At 36.8% G+C, this 25,000-nt stretch overlaps 1 protein-coding gene across 4 annotated transcripts in view; it reads left to right on the top strand.

Moving 5' to 3' along the window:
* LOC150091163 (growth factor receptor-bound protein 14-like) overlaps positions 1 to 25,000 on the top strand; it is a 452,305-nt gene that overhangs the window by 326,724 nt on the left and 100,581 nt on the right. For all 4 annotated transcript variants that reach the window (XM_090382372.1, XM_090382364.1, XM_090382349.1 and 1 more), the window contains one exon: positions 17,221 to 17,328. In XM_090382372.1, coding sequence (XP_090238498.1) covers positions 17,221 to 17,328 — 108 coding nt within the window. The remainder of the gene's footprint in view (positions 1 to 17,220; positions 17,329 to 25,000) is intronic.

Here is a 25,000-nt window from a genome sequence, read left to right as displayed (position 1 = left end):
TTCATTACGCTGCAAGCTCATTCAGCTTCAGCACTGCTAATCACAATAGTTTCAAAGATATTTTCTGGCTTTCTTAATTGAAAAGGTAATTTCACTCGATTTTAAAGATAAACTGTCTTCGGCAAAATCTCTAAAATCATTAATTTTTATTTCATATTTTATCAGAAAACTTAAATTTCTTATTCAGTTTTCACTGTCTTGCCACCGAGATGAAAGTTCTTTCAACATTCAACAATTTCGGGTAGCATATGTTTAAGATTTCTTTCAATGGTATCGTTATTTTCTTTATTTAATTTAAAATTGCCCTGTTGCATCAATAACTTATCCTTTAAGGATAAAACAATGCATTTAATAACGTGTCACAAGGTAATTTTTTTTACTTTTGATTTTGATTCCTTCAAATTCTTTCCACTTCAACATGCTATCAATTTTAACTTCATAATTTCTTTCAGAATTTTTCAAATTAGCAATAGCATTGATTGAATAATTAATTTATATGCTTTTACCATAATGAGTCTGTAAAGCTGAAAGGAAAGGAAATTCCAAATTTAAAAGTCAACTTAATAATCTGGAATATTTAACTTCTGATTCAAAATGTTTGCACAAAGCGGGATAATTCCTCCAACCCACAATTGCTATCCGCAAGCTACAAGCTGCTTGTCGTAGCCCAAACACACGACCGATCTTTATAGTTTCCACATCAATTTCTTTAGCAATCATCCTTAATTTGCCCTAGTTTTTTGGATATTGGTGATAGTTTTTTTTTTTTTTTTTTTTAATTATTGCCTGTATGCCATTATATTTTAGAACATTTTCTACACAGTGAAAGGCTAGACAAAGTTTCAAAATCTGCCAAAATTTCATCTTCGTAAAGTTTATATAATTTTAGTTGCCTCAATCCCCGCCCTCTACGTTGCTACTCTCACTAGTTCTTTGAATACAGCGCAAAATGTCCGAATCACATGGATATTCAGCTACTGTGACCATGTAAACATAGACAGGAGAAATTTACTGGAAAGCAGAGATCACTCACTTCTCCGAAAAACATATGCCCGTTTGTTGGAGTAAAGGGAACTACAACACAGGTTGACAAGAGGCTATATTCCATGTCGAGAATCTTCTTAATCCTCTGACTGGCTGTGGAAAGCATATTGACTAGCGTGACTTCTCAGTATGTGACTGCATAGGTTTTACGGACACTGCTAACATTCTGAAATGATAATCCCTTTCACCCTTAATTTGCACTTTATAATTGCCTAAAGGCCAGAGATGAGAACAATGCATACAAAGTTGTTTCTCCTAATCCGTTCGTTACATGGAAATTTTCTTTGTTCAACGGAAACTATTTTAAATGTAATTACCAAGGAGAATCAAAAAAATTCGCTATAAAGAAGTTCGTTAAACAGAGGTCTGACTGTAATTAAATCAAAAATGAAGCAGTTTTAAAATACATAACTGATCGATTGTGCCATTAAAATGCTGGGAATGGGCCCCCATCTGCCCCACCGTAGTTTTGCTCTGGATGCTCAATAATTGCATTCAGGATTTCATTTGTAAAATAAATGATCGTCTCAACAATGGGCTTGCAAATTTTCAAAAAAAAAAAAGCAAAAAAACAATGGGCTCTCGTGAGCCCACTATAGCTCACCACTAGCAATAAGTAACACTTGTGGAGTTTTACTTTGTGAGTAGTGTTTTTAAATTGCATTTATAATAAATTGTTTAAATCATAACCCTTAGAATGAAGAGGCAACATAGTTTAGACAAATTTTTGAACATTTCTACTAAATGTTCAACAACAGAAATGAAACAAACAAGAGAGAGCTATGATACTGTTGATATTGAATTACAATTTGGAATTCATCTAAAACTGTGCAACAGTCAATACAGCTTGAAAGATTTTCTCATCTGAGCAGAAGTTAGTACAAAACGCAATAAACAATTTGCATTTCTGGAATGAAAAGCAATTGGATTACAGGAATACCTCGCATAGCGTGGTTTCGAACAATGCAGGTTTTGCTATAGCGTGGTTTACAAATTGAAAAAAAAAAAATAACTGCGTTATGCACCAATACATTTGGTATGTATGTATTATAATGCCAGCACGTAGGCCAATGTGTTATGGATTCAAGACCACGCTGATTGTTGTCACAACTCCCATTATATACGGACTCTGATAGATTAGTAAACACTCTAGATTCCGAGCAGTGAGGTCGTCGATTGTGCATAAGCTGTACAAATATTTTTCGCTGTGTATTTTTATTAAAGATTATTTTTTAAAAACGTTACACCTTTATACGCAAATATGAGTGGAAAGAAGAAATGTAATGGCACCGAGTGTTTTTCTAGATCCAAACATCAAACGAGGTATGAAAGTAGGGCAGGCATTGCAAAATGACATTCGACGTCATAAAGAGATGTATGCAGATAAAAAAAAGAAAAAAACTGTGCAAACTAAGCTGAACAGTTATTTTTCAAAATAAAAATTCAGTACATACTTCACTTATATTCTTTTGATATGTACATACTCACAAATCACTCACAAATGCAATAAAAATCATTTGTATGTATTTACTAGTATTTTTCATTTTTATCATTTTAGTTTCTTTTTTTGCAAGAATTTCGTGTGCATCAATTTATAGTAAACAAACACCGATATATTTTTGCAACCTCGACCCATATAATCAAATTGTCGGAACGTATTACATTACAATACATACTAATAATGCATACTAATAGATCAGCGCGGTTTCGTATTTTTTTGGCATGAATTAACCGCACTATGTGAGGTATTCCTGTATTTCAAAAATAAGTACGAATAAGGCTTATTATTGCCAGTGATGGGATGCCAGTGTGGGATTGCCAGTGGTGCTCAAGGCTTTATCTTTAAGCACTTTCAGTGCTAAACACTTACATATTTCATCAGAGTGGCAATCATGTTCTGTCAAAGCTTCTAATAAAAAGAATATGCAATCATCAAGGAAAAAAAAAAACTGAAAGACCATCATGAGTCAGCTTCACACAAAAAAGCATTACATATAATCAAAACATCTAAAAAAAAATGATTTCAAACAGTATTGACATGGCTAATGAAAAATATTTAAACAGCACTATAAACATCTTTAATACCATTTATTCCATAATTAAAAGCAATTAAACCATTCACCGACATCGAACATTTAATAGCAAAGTAAAAAAAAATAACGTTGATTTGGGAGTATCTTTGCACTCTAAATTTATAGTCTCACTTGTCACCAAACACATCTTCACTAAAATAAGAAAGAAAGTTTTTGGAAAACTGATAAGTCAAAGTAGTAAAATTTCAGTTATTATTGATGAAGCTTCAACTATTTCACATAAGAGCATCTTAATAATTTATTTAAAATCAGAAATTCAAATCTTTGAAGATAGTTTAACTGTTTTTGTTGATCTTGTGGAGTTAGAAGGAACAACATCTGAAATAATTTACCAAACTTTGATATCAGTTCTGGAGAAGTATGGTTTCAATGAAAATTATTTATATGAAAATCTTATTGGATTTTGTGCAGATGGAGTGTGATGTTAGGAAAAAAGTCAAGAGTTTCTGCCAAAATTTTGGAAAAATTTCCAAATGTTTGTATCTAGCACTGTCTTGCCCACCATATTCAGTTGTTTCTTGACAATGCAATAAGAGATATAAAACAAGTAAACTACTTTCAGCATTTTCTTGATAAACTTTTATGTTTATTTTTATACTTCAAATAAACATCAAAGAGAGTTTGGAACTAAGGTACCGAAAATAGGGAGAATATTTGGACCTTGATGGGCAGCCTGTAGTGCTAGAACTGCAAAAGCTGTTTGGAAGTCCCATGAAACTTTGTATGTTCACTTTAATAAAAATCATGAAGTGGGAAGGGTGAAACATTTCAAAATGAAAATTTTTTTTTAAAGATTTGGCCTTAATTAATAACATCCTAGCAGAAATTTCAATACTCTCTACAGCTTTACAAGAAAGAAATATTTCATTAATCAAAACTGATTAATGAAATACAATAAAATTAATTGAATATATGAAATAAAATAAAGGACCACATGAAAAAAGAAGCAGAAGATATTATGAAAAATAAGAAGTATAATATACCATTTTAAGTAAAGCAAAAAAAATAACATCGATTCCCAGAGAAAAATTGTTTGATCATCTAATACCTTTTATGAGGATGCGATTGCTGTTCAATGATGTAAATGAAAAATATAATGATCTTCTGAGCTATTTCAACCTATTAAACCCTGAAACTTGGCCAGAACATGTTTGTGAAGCTCCATGGATTGAAGGTGAAAATAAATTAAAACAATTAAGTCAACTAATTAAATACAATATTCCAGTAAATGGCTTTTGAGATTTCGTTGATAGCAGAGACATCATGTATAATAATGTTCCTGAGCCTGACAGTATTTTAAGGGCTAAAAGAATCTTAAAAGTTATCACTGTTAATGCTGCGGAAGCTGAATGAGGCTTTAGTACCATGAATAATATTATTGAGAATAAACGAAATTCTCTTACTATGGAAACAGCAAGTCACCTAATGACCATCAATTTAATGGGAAAATTGCTAGAAGAATTTGTTGCAATTCCTTATATCAAATCATGGCTCAGGCAGGGACATCATCTAACAAGTGATAATCATGTCAAAATAAAGGCATCAAAAACAATTTCCCAAAACCAATCAATGATTTGGAAATTATTAGAATAATGTGTTGTACAACGTTGTTGGCTGAAAATTATGTTTATTTCAATATTATTTATGTTAATTAAAATTTTTCTTTTTATTGCCATTGCAGTTTGTTTTTCTTATTTTTGATTACCTGCATTCCCTGTACATAATCTTAGAATATCGGTTGTTAAATAATTTGAATATCACCACTGCTCGTACCACTGTTGTATCGGTGCGTTGGCAGCAAACCCTTTACCATAATTATGAGAGCACCCTTGAATTCAGGGGAGGTCACCATGGACTGGAGACATGCAAATATCCCCCAGCTCACAAAGGGGATCAAAGAGTGACATGAGTAATTCCAGACTTGTTAATTTAACTGCTGTTCTAGGGAAAATAATGGAGTCACTGGTTAAAGAAGCATTGCAGGATCATTTAGACAAGACTGCAGTTATAGTTCAGACACAGCATGGGGTTTGTTAAGGGGAAGTCTTGTCCGACCAATTGGTTCACAGTACGATCAAATCTCTCTAAGATGGACTCTCCATACTAAAATATCATTCACTATACGATATGTAGTAAGCACCTGTCGTGATCACATTTATGAATTGAATTTTAATTCTTAAACAACAATTCTAATAAGCAAAAATAGGAGGAATATTATCCATAAAAGGCTATAAAAGTAAAGATCACAAATTTACACTTTATTACATTATTAATTAACTAAATTAAGTGATACATGAAAATCGGAAGAATATTTTCAACAGGTTAGCAAAATAAAAATAAATTTACTCCTATGTACATAACTTAATTAATAGTATAAGGTACATACTAACTAATTGATATTTCTGTTCACTAACATTTAGGGGGGGGGGTAAAGATAAGCCATCAATAACAAAGAACATGGCACGTACAAATTGCAACTAACACAATACGCGCAAGTGAGATATGGGATAACAAAATTACAAAGCTTAAAACATAAGAATGAAGAGAAGATTCTGAAAATTTATTTATGTTGTTTATATGATTGAAGATTTCAGGGAAGGGGGGAACACATTTCACCATAATAACGTAAAAACCCACAGAATTACAGCTATCTGTATTGTCACAAATGCAATAAGATAGAGTTTACTACCCATTTATAATAGATTGCACAAATACGGCACCTCCATAGCCAGGTGGGCAGGAGCAGTAGTGCATAGCACACGCTTCTTAATTAGACTGGGGTTTGACTACCAAATACGGAGGATGCGGAAAGGTCAGGGAATGACCACCACATATCCCCGGAGCAATATGGCCTTAGTTGCTAATGCTCCTAAAAAACCAAATAACAAACAAACAAACGACATTGCACAAATAGAAAACCAGAAACTGCATGTTTTTTTATTGTTTTATGGTAGTGACCTTCAGGAATGTGCTGTAGAAAATAAATATCACAAAGGCATTCAAAATTGATTTCTTATACCCAAACATATGATAATGATGAAAGTGTAGTGCATGATGCCTGCCTGATGCTATGTATAAGCTTGCTTTCTTGCATCATATGCCTCTACTAATGCTATTGCTAAATTCTAATGATTGTAATTAGATCATTGGAATTTAGGACAAAGGATATCATGCCGAGATCTTCACATTCTTTGTGCTAAATGTAGTTAAGTACTAGAGTAACCTTAATGGAAGTTGTTACAAATATACTTTGAATTCTGGTGAGTATGGGGTTGGTACACCCAGGGTCCTGAGCTGGATATCATAATTCTTCTCTTTCTTGGTGATTCTCTTCTACCACTCTCTCTCTCAGGGTAACTAGGAAATTTTTATTTTTTTGGCTCTTGCAGCATCAGCCTCAGGCTTCCTTGCACCGTATAGCTAATAATAATAATTCAACTGATAGAACTAAATTGAAAATTCTATAAATAAACTTGCCTCAAATATAACAGGCAGCCTAATCCAAGGAAAGCTAACTTATAAAGCAACATCATTTAAATTTAAAAAAATAAATATATATGTATTTTGTTTTTTTAAATATCATTGGTATACCCTGTATCACCTATATTTATCCAGGAAATAATCCTTCTTTATATTTATATAAATTATATTTATATAAACACTCCAGTAAAATAAACCAAGCAGTTAGGTTGAAATGCAAAATTACACTGAATTCATATTAACATTTAGAATTATAACCCTCCATATTGTTGTAGGCAGTGCTATTTTTTGTAAAAAAAAAAATAGGTGCCGGTACTCATTCTTTGCTATCAGGAAAAATTCCGTGCCGAAACGGCGCGGAAAGCCATGCCAGCTGCTTCCGTCTGTTAAGGAGATCATGTGACATTGGGTGGAGTCAGCACCCGTCAATCACAGCCGTATCGCTAGCATTCGGAACACTGTACCCGATACTGAATCTCGACCATTAATTTTATTAAGCATAAATTTATTATACAAGTATATAAAAAATAAGTTAAAAGTGAGTCTTATTTAATAAATAAAAAATAATAAGTAAAATATAAAAATAAGTACCAAGTAAAAAAATAAGTAAAAATAATTTCATAATGAAGTTTTGGTCGAGATTCAGAAACGGGTACCCCTTCCAGACTGCTAGCGATACAGCCGTGATTGACGGTTGCTGACTCTGCCCATTGTCATGTGATCTGGCATCTGTGTGCCAGCCATATCACAAGCTGTTAAAAAAGGTACCGGTACGCCGTCACAAAAAAAGCGCCCTGGTTGTAGGAATATTTTAAAGCAAAATACTCAAACAAATCAAACCAACTGAATGTTTGTTTGATTTGATCAATTGGAGTCACTTCAGTGTATGGCAGTTTTGTACAGACAATTTTACTATTTTACTGGTTTTGTGGGTGTGTAACAATTCAGTGCAAATCAATTTGTTGTACTTTTGCTCAATGTGAATTTGCTGCATCATCAACAAGAAATTTAATGTATTCCTGTGGAATGTATTTTCTCTATTTTTGGAGCTCTTCTTTTTTTTTTTTTTTTTTTTTTTTTTTATGTAAACACCAAACACGAGAGGTATAAGAACCTACAGTACTTAGTACCGTGCTTGAGTTGGAGGTTGAGAAGATGAAAGAAGATATTTGACGGAAGATCACAGGAGGCATTGAATGGAGCTTGTTGGGAATGGTGGGAGGTGTTTTACCAAGATCATTAAATACATGAGTTGGAAGAAAAATGGGATGCTAGCAGGTCAGCTTTATCCTTGGCTGAAGTGACAACAGAACCATCTGGTTTTAACAGAGATGGGAGAAGAGATGGGCAAAAGTTGCAGCAAATAGCTTTAGCAAGAGACTAGAATGCTTGGCTACCATTAGGAGAAGAAGCAAGTTTTCTACTCTTTGCCTGTTCAAACTCTAGTTTGGACTGATTAATAACTGCCTTACAATTGTTGCAAGCTTTGGTGTAGGCAGAAAATGAAACTGAAGAATTAGAAACAAGTCATGTGATCTGGCATCTGTGTGCCAGCCATGTCACAAGCTGTTAAAAAAGGTGCCGGTACGCCGTACCGTCATATGCAATTCTTCTGTTGAACAGCCTTAGCACATTTATTGGAAAACCAAGGTTTAGAAAAAGGACAAGATTTTAAAGTGGAGTGTGGTATAAAGGATCCCATTCCTGCAAGAATAATCTCACTGACACGCTCTGAGCAAACGTTGATATCAGAAGTTTTGAAACAGTAATCCGACCAAGGAAAAGAAGAAAAGAAATCTCGCAGGTCATCCCATTTTGCATTCTTGTAATGCCGAAGAATACGAGGTTGGGAAAAGCCACGAGATAAAGGCTCCATTGGAGAAGAGACAATCACCAAGTTGTGATCTAAGGTGCCTAAAGGACCTCTCACTTCGATCGTGTACTTAGAAGGGTTGTTTGTGAGAAAAAGATCAAGCGTGTTGGCTGTATGGTTAGGACTGTCTGGTATTCTTGTAGGTAAATGAACAATCTGTGCTAGGTCATTAGTAATTGCAAAAGCCTCAGCATCTCGACCAGCTGGGTCGGTGTGACTAGAAAACAGAAGCCAGCTGGAGATGTGAACATTAAAATCATCAAGGAAAATTACCTCAATGTTAGAAAAGTTGGACTGGAGAAAGTCAAGATGCAAAGAGGGGAAGTCAAAGAGCTCCAAGTGATTAGTGGAATTCAGACAACAATAGAGACAACAGATGAATATCGGAACGGACATATGCACAAGTACCACCTTTGAGGCGAAAGGAATCATACAGCGAATAATTTCGGCAACTGAGATGAGCAGTAGTTGAATCAACCGATAACTGAGATTCTGTCAGAAAAAGTATGTGGGGTTTGGCAGACTGCAAGTGGAAATGAACTAGGAAGTGTTTGAGAGGCTTAGATCTTTTCGCAGATAAGCTTACTCTATTAGTTTGACAATTCATGGTGTATTCAATAGTAAGAAAAAGTGGATGGGACATGCTGTGTGGAGTAATGAAATTTTTGGATATTGCATACACATGGTAAGAATATACGCAGATCCTTGACATAACGTGGCCTTGACGATGCCTCCTGCATACACACAACTCGGACTCCCTCCAGTCACTATCTGGCAGAATAGAGGTAGCAAGATTATACACTAGCTGATCCGGAAGCCTCCTAAAGAGTTACCAGTAGGTTCGGTCTGGTGTACTAACTAGCGGCCGGCCTGAACACCATTTTAGAGCTGTACCCTCAAAATGTAAGGAAGATTGGATCTCGCCACGATGTTCATCATAACCTCAAAAGTCATCAATTATACTGCAGAGATAGGGAAGAATTGACCGGAACTTAGCTCTGGAGACTAAACATGGGTTCCACCACGTCAAGCCTCCAATAAGGAAAGTGGTGGTATTGCACTGGTTGATGAGAGTCATCTATCACCTAGTACTCTCTGGTAACACAGAGGGGCGGCATTCCTCCATGTGGTGTGGGCACCACACTTTGACCCCTGCTTATGTTGGTTCACACCTGGGTGGTTGCCCACCGTGTGCTTGTGCATGGAGGTTATATCCAGGATTACTAACAGTTCCAACATCGTGAAGGTGCAAGCAGAGGATTTGGCTGTCACAGACCGTCCGGACTTCGCAGAAATTGGGTCCACTTGACTTGAGTGTCATCCGAATATCAGTTCCATCAGCGTTTTAGACTCCCAGGTAGCAAGTGCAGCTTGTCTGGCATATTTGAGAGAATGTCTGTGACAACCTCTAGGACCAGCTTCTGCTGGGTTACCAAACCACTGGTGAGCTCTCAAAATATTCTTTTTATGGATGTTTTTTTTTTGAAGTTTACATGATATAATATGGAATTGCTGAGGTTTGGTAATCTGGAATAAATTTATCAGTAAAAAATATTGACGAATAGAATTGAAATAAAGAAAATAAATGAAAAAGATTCTTTTTTTTTTCATTTATTCTTGGAAAGGAAAGAGGGAGATAGGCAACTGATGAGAATAGCCAAAGAGAGAGATAAGGCATCGAAGGACTTCTCATCAATAAAACATATAAAAGATGAGAGGGGAGTGGTTATACAGGAGCCAGAGAAGGTTAAGGCAAGGTGGAAAGACTATTTTAAGAAGCTATTAAATGAGGAAAACCCAAGAGCACTATGCGAGGATAGAGTGATGAATGTGAGAGTAGTGGAAGGCATAAGCAGGAAAGAAGTGGAAAGCGCACTCAGAAAAATGAAGAGAGGGAAAGCAGTAGGTGCTGATCAGATACCAGTAGAAGTATGGAGTAGTCTGGAAGAAGAAGGGATTGATATCCTATGGGGCTTGATGGAAAAACTGTGACAGCAGGAGAGGATACCCGGAAATAGGAGAGGAACAGTTTGGTTTCATGCCGGGAAGAAGAGCAACAGATGCGGTCTTTGCTTTAAGGCAGGTGATGGAAAGATACAGGGAGATGCAAGTAGAGTTGCACATAGTGTTTATAGACCTGGAGAAAGCATATGATAGAGTGCCCAGACAAGAGGTATGGAGATGTATGAGGGAGAAGGGTACATCAGAAAAGTATGTAAGGCTTTTGAAGGATATGTACAAGCGAGTGGTGACTCAGGTTAAGAGCAGTGTAGGTATGACTGAGGGGTTCTCTGTGAAAGTTGGACTGCACCAGAGATCAGCTCTCAGCCCATATCTGGTAATGGGTGTGTTGGTGAGATAAGTGAACAGTAGAGCACCATGGAGTATGCTGTTTGCGGAAATTATTGTAGTGTGCGAATCATCCCAAGGAAGGGCAGAGAAGAAATTGGAGGAAAGTGTTGGAAGATAGAGGCATGAGGATAAGTAGAACAAAGACAGAATATATATAGTATTGAATGGAGAAGCTGAGAGTTCTATAAAACTGCAGGAGGAAAAGCTAACATCTGTTTCGAAATTTAAGTATCTGGGATCGATCGTTGAGAGGGATGGAGGATCGTTGAGAGGGATGGAGTGCAGAAATACAGCAGAGTGCAATGTGGATGGCTGAACTGGAGAAAGATGAGTGGGGTGCTGTGTGATAAGAAAATTAATTGTAGAATGAAGGGAAGAGTGTATAAAACTGTGGTTAGACCCGCATTGATCTACGGTGCTGAGATATGGGCGATTACAGGGGCCCAGGCGAAGAAGATGGAAGTGATGGAAATGAGGATGCTAAGATGGGTGTGTGGTGTGATGAGGAAGGACAGGTTAAGAAATGACTACATTAGAGATACGGTTAAAGTGGGGCCTCTGAGTAAAAAATACAGGAAGCTAGGTTGAGGTGGCTTGATCATGTGGAACGAAGAAGTGAGGAGTATGTAGGGAAGAGGTGTGAAAAGCTGGAGGTGATAGGGAAGAGGAAGAGGGGGGAGACCTAAGCTGAGATGGAAGGACAAGGTGGCAGAGGATTTGAAAGAGAGAGGATGGAGGAGAGAGGAAGCCCCGGTTAGAAAGGAATGGAGAAAGAGAATTAAGGAAGGGAATGCCGACCCCATATGAACGTGGGAAGAAGGCGGGGACAAAGAAAAAGATTTTTTATGAAGTTCTTACTTTGTCCTAGTAGTACTGAGTTAAGAATTGAGAGATTAAATTTAGTTGCTTTAGTTTTCTGTGAAGAAGGCTTAAGCCATTAGCCATCTCTACATTGCATGTATTCTGCTGTCAGGTTGTCTTTTTTTTTTTTATTTTTAAATAAAAAGTCGTCTACCCCACACCTGAGATGGTTAACATAGCTTGCAGTGTGAAAAGCATGTCATAGAGATCTTCTATTTAGATGATACTCAAATCTAGCCTGTTTTATAGGGATTAATTCACAATTCAAAAAACTTTAATTCACAATGGAGCTTTTGCAAGTACACTTGCTCAGTGCAGCTCCGGAACTTTATTCATATGCAAATGTGCATGATAAAATGGTAATCTTTGCTGTTTTATTTACTTTTTAACTTTTCTCACACAACAGCAAAGTCCTTGGTCTCAGGTTGGGGTACATAGTATTTTCATCTTGGAAAGTACATTTTTTCAGCAGAAAAAACAGTGACCACACAATACATGCAATTTACAGAAACCTCCTGGTCATAGTTACCTCTATGTAAATTCAGACAACCAACCAAGTTTCACAACCTCCAGTCCATCCTCAATCTTCTACTACTAGAAGAGAACTCAGCAAGTACTCATGGGGAACAAAATTATGTTTGTTCACTTTCTTTACATCTACTCCCTGTGTCAGTAAGTTTTTCTGGCTTCCTAGCCCTCTTAGAGTGGATATAACTACTATTGTTCTTCTAATCCATGTAAAAGAGGCTTGAGTATCATCTAACTGGAAGAATTTTATGATATGCTTTTTGCAGCTAATGACTTTTCATTAAAAAAAATGGATATAGGATAAAGTAGGCTATAGAACATCATAAAAAATAATCTTTTTCATTTATTTTCTTTATTTCAGGTCTCTTTGTCAAAGTTTGAACTTAGTATTTGCTTAATTTCTGTAATTTTTGTAAACTCAATTCTTACTTTTTTTTTTTTTTTATTTATCGTTTGTAAAGTTAATTTTTGTAAGATATTTTCCTTTTCTATTTTGTAAGTGTAATTTCTAAAGTTTCAGTACTAGTTTAATTACTATAAAATTTCTACGTAAGGTACCTCTACGTTAATAATGTTTGCTATATGATTTATTTTGAATGATTTATATGATTTATTATACAGCATCAGTCAAAAAAAAAAAAAAAAAAAAAACTTCCCATTTCATTTCACCCATCCATTCACTCCAAAAAAGTTTGTCCACTTCTTCCTTGAATTTATTTATGCTATAATTTCCACAATGACAGCTGGAAGTTTGTTCCAGCAATCAACTACCTGCTGCTGGCTAAAGGCAAATTTCTGCACATCTATCCTACAACCATCTTTCCTCATTTTGAATTTATGGCCCCTCAGGTGTGGAATCTGAGCAAAAAGAAGAATCCTGTCAGCATAGAGCTTGCTCAAACCATCCACTTCAATCAGATCACTTCGCAGTTGCCGTCTCCAGATGCTGCAACTTGCAGAATTTAAGCCTTTCTTGGTAAGAACAACCCTTTATTCTCCTCACCAATCTCGTTGCTCTTCTCTGTACTCGTTCTAGCAGCTCTATCTCCTTCCTAAATTGAGGCCTCCAGACCTGTGTGCAATACTAAAGATGTGGCCTGACCACTGCCTTATACAAGGGAATAATCACCTCCTTATCACTGCTAGCAAAATTCCTATATATCATTGAGAAGACCCCATGAGCTACTCTTTTAGCCTGTCTGCACTATTCAGAAAACTTCATTTCTGATTATACAATTATCCCCTGGTCTTTTTCATTCTCCACTACCCTGAGTGTAGTACCACACAGTTTGTACATTTTAGCATTAGTAGAGGCATATGATGCAAGAAACACAAGCTTTATGCAGCATCAGCAAAAAAAAAAATAAATAAATAAACGCTCCCATTCCACCCCTCCCTTCGATCCAAGTACCTGTCCAGCTCAGCCTTAAATTTATTTAGGCTATCAACTTCCACAACAAAGGATGGAAGTCTGTTCCACCAACCAACTATCCTACATCTGTCTTTCCTCAATTTGAATTTATGCCCTCTCAGGTGATTATTCTGAGCAAGAGAAAGAATCCCATCAACGTTGAACATGCTCAAACCATTCAAGGCTTTATACACCTCAATCAGATCACCTCGCAGGTGCCTAGTCTCCAGAGAAAACTTAAGCCTTTCTTAATTTGCAAAACTTAAGCCTTTCTTCATAAGAGCAACCCTTTGTTTCATTCACTAATCTTGTTGCCCTTCTCTGTACTCGTTCCAACAGCTCTACATCCTTCTTAAATTCTCTACATCCTTCTTAATTTCTCTGTGGTTACATCTACCCACAGTACTTTGCACTTGTCAATGTGAATATTCATGATCATGACCTAGAAAGGAATGACCATAGCCAGTTCCACCATGAGTTGAGTTAATTGCATATATGGTCTTTGCCATGTATTCAGAATTTAGCCTAATAGATATATTCCAAGCTGTCAACTCTTTCAATTTATGACAAAGAATGCCCCTTTTTGACTGGATTTAACCACTTCATCATACTATTCTAATAGTTTTTTTTTTTTTTCCCCTTTTTTGCAATAACGTAGCTCTTCTCTTTTTCTTTTTGGAAAAAAATAGTAAAATTGTACTTTTTTTTTTCTTTTTTTAAACTCCAGATTAAAAAAAAAAAAAAAAGTTAAAACTCAGAATTTACAGAATTTTTTTTTTTTTTGTAAATTCTGAGAATTCTGATGGTACATTTAAAAATGTTAATGATTCAAAAGGAAGTTTTCAAAGACAATAAATTAATGAATTCCTTAAAAAAAACTTCTGAATCTGAAGTAATCTTAAAACAGGCCAAGAAAGCTGATTTATTTTTTTATTTTTTTTTTTTATTTTATTTGGTAGTTGTTGGTGCATTGGCTTCTGTGGCCATAATGCGCCTCCCAAGGTTTTTGCAGTACTTTGATCCAAGCCCGAGGCGGGATTTGAACCCGTGACCTTTGGGTTGCCAAAGAAAGCTGATAACTCTAAGCTTGTTATCTTCACTCTTACAGAAAGCTTATTCATATTCTTCTCTTCTGGCTTCAAAGCTATTTTCTTTTTCTTTTAGATATTATTCCAGTGTTCGAAAATCAAACATTTGTAATAATGTAAACTAGATATGTTGAAGAATGTTATATGCAAATTTATTTTACCAACAGTTTTCAAATCTTTCGCTTCTGTTTTGGAAGTTGGTTACCATAGCAAATTAGTGTATAATCTTGCTACCTCTACTCTGCCAGATAGTGACTGGAGGAAGTCCGAGTAGTGTGTATGCAAGGGGGGGGGGGTATTGTCGAGGCCACGTTATGCCAAGGATCTGGGTATATTCTTACCATGTGTACACTGTATCCAAAAATTTCATTACTTCATACAGCAATTCCCACCCACTTTTTCACACTATTGAATACACCATGAATTGTCAAACTAATAGAGTAAGCTTATCTGCGAAAAGATTTAAACCTACCAAACACTTCCTAATTCATTTCACAAATATACGTGGTCTCAATTCTAATCTCAATGATGTCTATTTCCACTTGCAGTCTGTCAAACCCCCATGTACTTTTTCTGACAGAATCTCAGTTATTGGTTGATTCAAGTACAGTTCATCTCAGTTGCCCAAATTATTAGCTGTATGATTCCTTTCGCCTCAAAGATGGTACTTGTGCATATGTCTGTTCCGATATTCCCTGTCAGAGACTTGGTAATTTGGAATCTCCTCTTTTCGACCTTCTCTGGCTTAAAATCTCTACCTCATTGTGTCAAATTCATCTGTTATCTCTACCGTTCTCCTAACTCTACTAATCACTGGGAGCTCTTTGACTTCCTCTCTTTACAACTTGACTTTCTCCAGTCCAACTTTCACTAACAGTGAAGAAATTTTCCTTGGTGATTTTAATGGTCGGTGATGCTGAGGCATCACCGACCCAGCTGGTCGAGATGCTGAGGCTTTTGGAATTACTAATGACCTTACACAGATTGTTCATTTACCTACAAGAATACTGGACAATCCTAACCATACAGCCAACGCACTTGATCTTTTTCTCATAAACAACCGTTCTAAGTACACGGTCGAAGTGAGAGGTCCTTTAGGCACCTCAGATCACAACTTGGTGATCGTCTCTTCTCCAATGGAGCCTTTATCTCATGGCTTTTCACAACTCGTATTGTTTGGCATTATAAGAATGCAAAATGGGATGACCTGCGAGATTTCTTTTCTTCTTTTCCTTGGTCGGATTACTGTTTCAAAACTTCTGATGTCAACGTTTGCTCAGATCATGTCAGTGAGATTATTCTTGCAGGAATGGGATCCTTTATCCCACACTCCACTTTAAAATCTCGTCCTTTATCTAAACCTTGGTTTTCCAATAAATGTGCTAAGGCTGTTCAAGAGAAGAATTGCATATCGTAATTGGCTTGTTTCTAATTCTTCAGTTTCATTTTCTGCCTACACCAAAGCTTGCAACAATTGTAAGGCAGTTATTAATCAGTCCAAACTAGAGTTTGAACAGGCTAAGAGTAGAAAACTTGCTTCTTGCCCTAATGGTAGCCAAGCATTCTGGTCTCTTGCCAAAGCTATTGGCCGCAACTTATGCCCACCTCTGTCAAACCAGATAAATGGTTCTGTTGTCACTTCAGCCAAGGATGAAGCTGACCTGCTAGTATCCCATTTTTCATCCAACTCATGTATTAATGAACTTGGTAAAACACCTCCCACCATTCCCAACACGCTCCATTCAATGCCTCCTGTGGTCTTCCGTCAAAAGGATGTCAGAAGGATTTTGATGAATCTTGATACTAAGAAAGCTCCAGGTCCTGATGGTATTTCTCCACTTGTTCTCAAAACCTGTGCTCCTGAACTTACTCCTGTTCTTTGCCGCCTTTTTTCACTTTCTTATTCCAAAGATGTTTTCCCTTCTGCTTGGAAATTTGCTCATATCCAGCCAATTCCTAAAAAGGGTGACAAATCCTACCCATCCAGTTATCGTCCCATTGCAATTCCTTCTACTCTTTCTAAAGTAATGGAGAAATCAATTAACTGCCAACTCTTAAACTACCTAGAAACCTTCCATCTGATCTACGATCGCCAGTATGGATTCAGCCAGTGTTGATCCACTAGTGATATTCTGGCTTATGTTACCCATTTATGGACTAATTCAATGGAAAAGTTCGGTGAAACTCAAGCAGTTGCTCTCGACATCTCAAAGGCTTTTGATTGTGTTTGGCATAAAGGTCTTCTAAACAGGCTTCCGTCTTATGGTTTGCTTACTGTTTTTTGTAATTTGTTATCCAGTTGCTCTCTGATCGCTCACTGAGGGTCAAAAATGCATTAGTGTTTTTTTTTATAAGGATTTCTTAGTCGCGTATAACACAGTTTCACACAACACGCATTTTACAGGAACCTAATAACCATGTTATACAAGGGTTACCTGTATTTAAATAAATTTAAATCTTTTTATTAATTTTTTTTTTTTTTTTTATAAGGATTCAAGAGAATTGTGGCCATTCATTGATCTGAAGCAGCATGATATATACACTCCAATAGAAGGGAAAAGTATTGGAATGCCAACTGTCTACTCCTTTTGCTTAAAGGTAGGTATTTGTTTACTGCTGCGGTTCTGTTTGGCAAAGAAAAAGGTTTTATTAAGTGGCAGAAGTAGTCTAATGAATTGCAATATTTTAAATATACTTCTGAATTTTTTTAAGAAAAATGGAAAAATTTAAAAGTTTTTCTACAATTTTATTTTCACTGAACCAAACTTTTATTAATCCAGCTGAAAAAGACAAAATTATGTTTAAAATCTGATTTAAATATTCTCTGAAGAATTTTCTTATTATTTATATTAATCAAATATGGCATATTATAAAAACATGAGAGTAGTGTGCCATAATTGTTCAGTTAGCCAAATAAAAAAAAAATTTTAAAAGAGTACTTTTCAGATTTTTCATTTCTGATGTAATGCATATGATATATATCACAGATGATGCCCTCTCAGTGATTAATAAAATAATTCAAAATTTATTAAAAACTAATATCATTAAAGACTTATTTTCAAATAAAATAAATATATGGGATGGCAACTCATACTACAACTGATGTTGCGATGAACTATGAACTCTAGAACTATGACTGTAATAAATCAGTAATAACCACCATGCTTGAATTCACAATTTTAAAACTGAGAGACAATGTGCCACGAATGCCAAAACAGGCTAATAATAAGCAGAGCAGTGTTATGCCAAAAAGTTCATGGTAAACTTTATCGTAAGTATTTTATATATGTGGTTAAAAAAAATCGTTAGTGCAGTTCTACCAACTTTGTGCCATCAAGGTGATTAGTGTGCTTATATGAGCTAATAAAGTATTACTACTTCATATATTTAATACATTCATAACAGAAGCTTTATGATTTTTATGAATAAATAAATCTGATAAGTTGTGGATCTAGTTTTTTGGCTTCTGATTTTCTATCATGAATTTCTTAGAACAAAAACAGGATATTTTCTTATTGATATCAAGTTGCCAACTGTGGTTTTTAAAAGTGTTAAGTGAAATATTATTTAACTTTAACTACAAAAGGTTATATTGTTGCACACTTTAGAACTAATGATATTAAGAGTAATAGACCAGCAGAATTACTTAACAAGTACAGGTCACTGTTGAAAAAAAGCCGAGAATTAGGGTGAAATTAGGGAATTTGAAAGTGTCTGCAATTCTGCTCAGACATGATAGGAGGGAGTATATGATGAGAGCCTTGCCGATCAATTCGGCCCTGGAGAGATTGTGCAAGGCTCAAGGGATAGAATTTTTCTCAGCCTGATCTGTGCCTGTTAACAGGAGAGAGACTGCTTCTAGAGGGATGGGATACACTTAAATAGAAAGGGTGCAAGAATATTTGCTGATGCTATCAAGGCAGTGTTAGGTGGGTGGGAAAGCTTCTAGCTTTGGGGGATACAAGAACTAATAGATTAACAGTAGCCACTGGCAGAGGTGAAAGTGATTCTTGCACTGCTTCTAATGGAATGAGCAGCAGCCTGGAAAACAAGATGCAGGAGATTTCAGAGAATGCTGGGAGTCATTTGCGGTACAAGTAAACACACGGGTTGTGTTAGGGTAGCTAAGAATAGGAATAGATGCATGTATATTTATGTGTACACCAATTCTAGGAGTTTCGTAAATAAAATTGATGAATTTGAGGTGTTGGTCAAAACATCAAAGGCAGATAGTGTTCAGATATCAGAGATGTGGTGTCACACAGATATAAGGAATGCAGAAATATAAATTGGGGAGTACAATGTGTACAAGAAGGATAGATAGGATAGGAAGAGAGGAGGGGTTATGCTATTAGTTAAGAGACACAAAATCCAAGGAAGTACAGCCATTCAACAAGGTTGGATAGTGCGGTGTCGTCAGTGTGGTGTTACATAAGCACTGGGAAAGCAAAATTGAGAGTAGGAGTATGTTATAGGAATAATTACTCTGATGAGTATAATAAACAGGGAAATAGAGTGAACCAATAAATCAGAGAGTCTTATAATGGGGGATTTTAATTTCCCAGATATTGACTGGAATCTGTGGTTGGTCACTCACACACTAGCAAGGCTTTTGTGGATTTGTTGGATGATTGTTTTCTACAGCAGCATGTTCGGGAGGCAACTAGAGGGCGTAATATTCTTGATCTGATTATCGGTAGTGATTCTTCATGCATTAAGAATCTGCAGATAAAGGAACCACTAGGTGGCAGTGATCACAGTGTGCTGCAGTGGGATTTACTCAAAAAGAGGTAACTACCATCAGGGGTAAAGGGAAGGGTTTTTGCTTTCGTAAAGGCGACTTCAGAGGTCTGAGACAGTACTTAAATTCTATATGGTGGGACCAACTGATGATACCAACAGCAAATTTAAAATGGGAAGCATTCAAAGAATTAATCTTGGAAGCTACTAGGCTTTTCATACCAACTAAGAAATACTGTTTAAAGTTTAGTTCTAAATGGATGACAGATGGAACTAATGAGACATGTCAGTCAGTTTTATTTAAGGAGCATTAGCAACTAAGGCCATATTGCTCCAGGAATATGCGGTGGTCATTCCCTGACCTTTCCGCATCCTCCGTATTTGGTGGTGGCTGGCTCAAACCCCGGTCTAATCAAAAAGCATGTGCTACGCACTGCTACTCCTTCCCACCTGGCTACGGAGGCGCCAATGAGACATGTGGCAGAGAAGAAAAATGCATGGGATACATATATATTAATGGGTGACATGGAAGCCTATGACAGATATAAGCTGGTCTGTAACCAAGTCACAAAGGAGGTTAGGCAGTCAAAGGCAGATTACGAGAATTCTTTGGCAAAGGATGCAAAGAAAAGAGTTCTTTACTTATGTAAACTCTAGAAGGAAGGGGATGAATCAGATTGGTCCACTGTATATCGATGGTTCAACTGTTGATGATCCTGCCAGGTAGCTAATAAACTAAATGAGTATTTTGGATCTACATTCACATATGAGGAGTTATTCAGGGAGGGGAATGCCAGAGGTGAATTAAACTCTGGCAGTGAGCTAGATGATTTTGTAATAACTGAGAGCAAAGTGGAGGAGAAATTGTTGAAGATAAACATAAGAAAGACACCTGGAGTAGACTTGATATATCCAGTTATATAAAAGAGGCAGTAAAGGAAGTAAGAAAACCCTTAGCCAAAATTATGAGAGCTTCCTTGGACTCACCCATGGACTGGAGATGTGCAAATGTGACCACAATTCAGAGGAGGATCTAAGGGCGACACAAGTAATTCTAGACCTGTTAGTTTAACTTCTGTTCCAGGGAAATTAATGGTGGCACTGGTTAAAAAGCACTGCAGGATCATCTAGACAAGACTTCAGTTATAGCTCGGACACAGCATGGTTTTGTTAAGGGGAAGTCTTGTCTGACCAATCTGATTGGATAATATAATGTGGTCACAAAAGAACTGGATGCAGGGAATAACTTTAATATTATATATTTGGATCTTAGAAAGGCTTTTGATACTGTTGCACATGGAAGATTGCTGCACAAATTGGAGCAGTGTGGCATTGGAGGCAAATTGCTGCTATGGATAGAGGGATGGTTAAGTGAGAGAAGACAGAGAGTGGTAATCAATGTACACTGCTCATCGTGGACTAATGTTATTAGTGGAGTCCCTCAGGGTTCATTGTTGGGTCCATTGTTGTTTTCTGTATTTATTAATGATATTGATGATGTTATATCAGGCTAAATGTCTAAGTTTGCAGACGATATGATGGTTGGAAGGGTTGTTAATGACAGTATCCTGCTGCAAAAGGATCTAGAAAAGTTGAGCAGATGGGCTGAGAGGTGGCAACTGAAGTTTAACATTAACAAATGTAAAGTACTGCATATGGGAAGCAGTAACCCCAGAGTAACTTATCAACTGTGTGGTTGATATGTTACTCTGGGGGTAATTTCATTGTCTACCACTGTCAGTTACACTGACAGTGGTAGACAATGAAAAGGACTTGGGGATAATTGTGCAAGGAGATATGACATTTTCCGAGCAGTGTAGATGGTCTGCAAGAGTAGCTCATAGTGTCTTGTCAATAGTATACAAGAATTTTTTTATCAGGGATAAGGAAGTGATTATCCCCTTATACATCTTGAGTACTGTATACAGGTCTGGAGGCCTCATTTTAAGAAACATGATTAGTGAATGGAACAAAGGGGTACTCTTACGAAGAAAGGCTTAAGTTTTGCAAATTACAGTGTCTGGAGACTAGGCACCAGCGAGGTGATCTGATTGAGGTGTATAAAGCCTTGAATGGTTTGAGCATGCTCAATGCTGATGGGATCCTTCCTCTTGCTCAGAATAATCACCTGAGAGGGCATAAATTCAAATTGCAGAAAGACAGTTGTAGGATAGATGTGCGGAAGTTTGACTTTAGCCAGTGTGTGGTTGATTGCTGGAACAAACTTCCATCTGCCATTGTAGAAGTTGATAGCTTAAATAGATTCAAGGGATTACTAGACAAACATTTGGAGTGAGTGGATGGATGAAATGAGAAGGGTTTTTTTTTTTTTGGCTGATGCTATATAAGCTTGCTTTCTTGCATTATGTGCCTTTAATTTAGAGAATGAATTCATCATCCAATAGTGCTTTTTTAGAGAAGAATTTGTTTTGGGAAAGGCATGAGGAAGCTTACAATATAACAGATTAACCAAGTCATGCTTATCATTTTAACAATGCTGAGTGTGAGAGAATATTCAGCCAGTATGTGACCATAATTCCTGGATTAGAATCTTCGTAGTGGACCTACAAGTGTCTACTGGATTCTTGGAGATCATCAAAACCTTATGTTGGAACTTTATAATGACAGATACCTTTATATTACTGCATTGTGATTTGGTCATTACATTGTGAACAAATTTTGACCCTCTACGAGGGAATCTGAGATAATTGTACATCAAGATTGTTAGTGGTGTGTGGTTGCAAGCAAACCTGGCCTCAACTGCATAGTACAATAAATTAAAAAAACAAACAGAAAAAAAAAAAAAAAAACGTGGAAAAAATTTAACTGAGCTCAGATTTCTTTATGGTGAAGCTTTGGAAACACTCTTGACATCCAAAACTAAACAGCATTGACATTGTTGTAAATAAAACTTTTACTCAACATTTCTGAAGAGGCCAAAGTACGCAATAGTATCTTTCTTGTTGTGATCATAATCAGTTGATATCTAACCGGCAATCCAGACTTGAATACACACACAGACAAATCCTAGGTGAGCTAATATTTGAGATTACTCTGCTGGTAAACAATCTGTGGCTGTACTTTAATATGAAATGTCTATGTGATTTGTCAGTGAAATTGGATTCTAGCACAGTGTGGACTTTAAAAGATCTCCTGCTTAGAGTTATGTGATCTCCAGCTTTATGAACGTTGGCTGTTATGCATTATAAACATGGAATTATTAGTCTTTTCCATTTTTCAAATTTATATTTTTAAGTACACAAAACTTGAGCATATGGATGTGCACTTCTTTCATGACTAGAAGTATCATCATGATATGTAATTTTTTATCAAATAAATAAATAGGTAATTAATTCAATAAACTATTTTACATAACTATTCAAACACGAATAGCATCTAAACTGTAGAAATAGTGGGAACCGCACTGGAGATAGCTTGAGGAATGCTAAGGAGCATATAACTTTGGCCTGTTGCCTGACCTTTTCACATGAATTCCAAGAACACAATCTAACACTTACAAAAATTTTAAAGCATTACTAATCACTGATTCAAGAACAGTATTATCAAAATTAAGTAGTGTTAGTTTTGATAACCACTAACCTTGAAACTATGACTAATGTGCAATAGATTTTTTCCTCCTTGCAAAGTAGGAGGCAGAAATTGTAACAGAGATTGGTGGTGCCTGGCCTGTTGCAGATCCTTTTCACACATAATTCAGAAAAAACAATGACTTGTAGCTTCCAAAACTGCTCAAGTATAATTAGGGAAATATATAAAGTTTTAGTCACTAATTTTGAACCAATGATTAACACAACATATATTTTGCTGAGGGATGCCCTGTGGCACCCCTCAGAAAAATATTGTCACAGATGATAATCCACCGAATGTCATTTGTGTTGTAGCATTTCGTCCCTATAATGAAGCAGGCAGGCCATCTGCGTCATTTGTTGATACTCTCTGCTTGGCTGCTCTTTGGAACCCTGGTGTTCCAGGGAATGAGCCCTTAAAAAAACTAAAAATAATCAGAGTAAAGAATTGTATTAGAGGAAGATGGGTTGTTAGAGGAGAGGGGAGTTATATTTGGGTTGAGACTGAGAAGGTAATCCCTGGAAGGGGATGTAGAATTGGGGGTTGACCAGCAGCCCCATCTCATGTTGTGTAACATTTATGCTTAGTAGGCACAAGTACCTTCACGATGGTGGGACTGTTAGTAATCTTGGGTATAACCTCCATGCACAAGTACATGGTGGGTGACCACATAGGTGTGAACCAACGTAAGCAGGGGTCGAGGTGTGGCGCCCACACCACATAGAGGAACGTCGCCCCTCTATGTTACTAGGCAGTACTAGGTTGTAGATGACTCTCATCAACTGGTGAAATACCACAACTTTGCTTATTGGAGGCTTGAAGTGGTGGAACCCATGTTTAGTCTCTAGAGCTAAGTTCCGGTCAACCCTTCCCTACCTCTTCCATCATGCAGTATGATTGATGACTGAGGTTATGATGAACGTTGTGGCGAGATCCAATATTCCTTGCATTTCGAGGGTACAGCTCTAAAACGGTGTTCGCATGCTGGTCGCTAGTTAGTACACCGGACCGAACCTATTGGTAACTCTCTAGGAGGCTTCTGGATCAGCTAGTATATAATCTTGCTACCTCTACTCTGCCAGATAGTGACTGGAGGTAGTTCGAGTAGTGTGTATGCGGGGAGCATTGTGGAGGCCACGTTATGTCAAGGATCTGGGTATATTCTTACCACGTGTATGCCATATCCAAAAATTTCATTACTTCATACAGCGTGCCCCACCCACTTTTTCTTACTATTGAATACACCATGAATTAGCATTAGCAATTAGTAGAGGCATTTGATGCAAGAAAGCAAGCTTATGCAGCATCAGCCAAAAAATAAAAAAAAAAATAAATAAATAAAAAATAACCACTTCCACTTCACCCCTCTGTTCGTTCGAAATACCTGTCCAGCTGAGCCTTAAACTTATTTAGACTATCAACTTCCACAACAAGGGATGGAAGTCTATTCCAGCAACCAACCACCCGCTGGCTAAAGGCAAATTTCCTCACGTCAATCCTACATCTGTCATTCCTCAATTTGAATTTATGCCCTCTCAGGTGATTATTCTGAGCAAGAGGAAGAATCCCATCAGCATTGAGCATGCTCAAACCATTCAAGGCTTTATACACCTCTATTAGATCACCTCGCCGGTGCCTAGGCTATAGACTCTGTAATTTGCAAAACGTAAGCCTTTCTTCGTAAGAGCACCCCTTTGTTCCATTCACTAATCTTGTTACCCTTCTCTGTACTCGTTCCAGCATCTCTACATCCTTCTTGAAATGAGGCCTCCAGACCTGTATACAGTACTCTAGGTGCGGTCTGACCATTGCCTTATACAAGGGAATAATCACCTCCTTATCCCTGCTAGAAAAATTCCTATATATCATCGACAATACACCATGAGCTACTCTTGCAGCCCGTCTGCACTGCTCAGAAAACTTCATATCTGCCTGCACAACC

Source organism: Mastigoproctus giganteus, chromosome 1, assembly GCF_048544385.1.
Source record: "Mastigoproctus giganteus isolate SK-2022 chromosome 1, ASM4854438v1, whole genome shotgun sequence".
Lineage (NCBI taxonomy): Eukaryota > Metazoa > Arthropoda > Arachnida > Uropygi > Thelyphonidae > Mastigoproctus > Mastigoproctus giganteus.
This window is presented reverse-complemented; position numbering and strand designations above follow the sequence as displayed.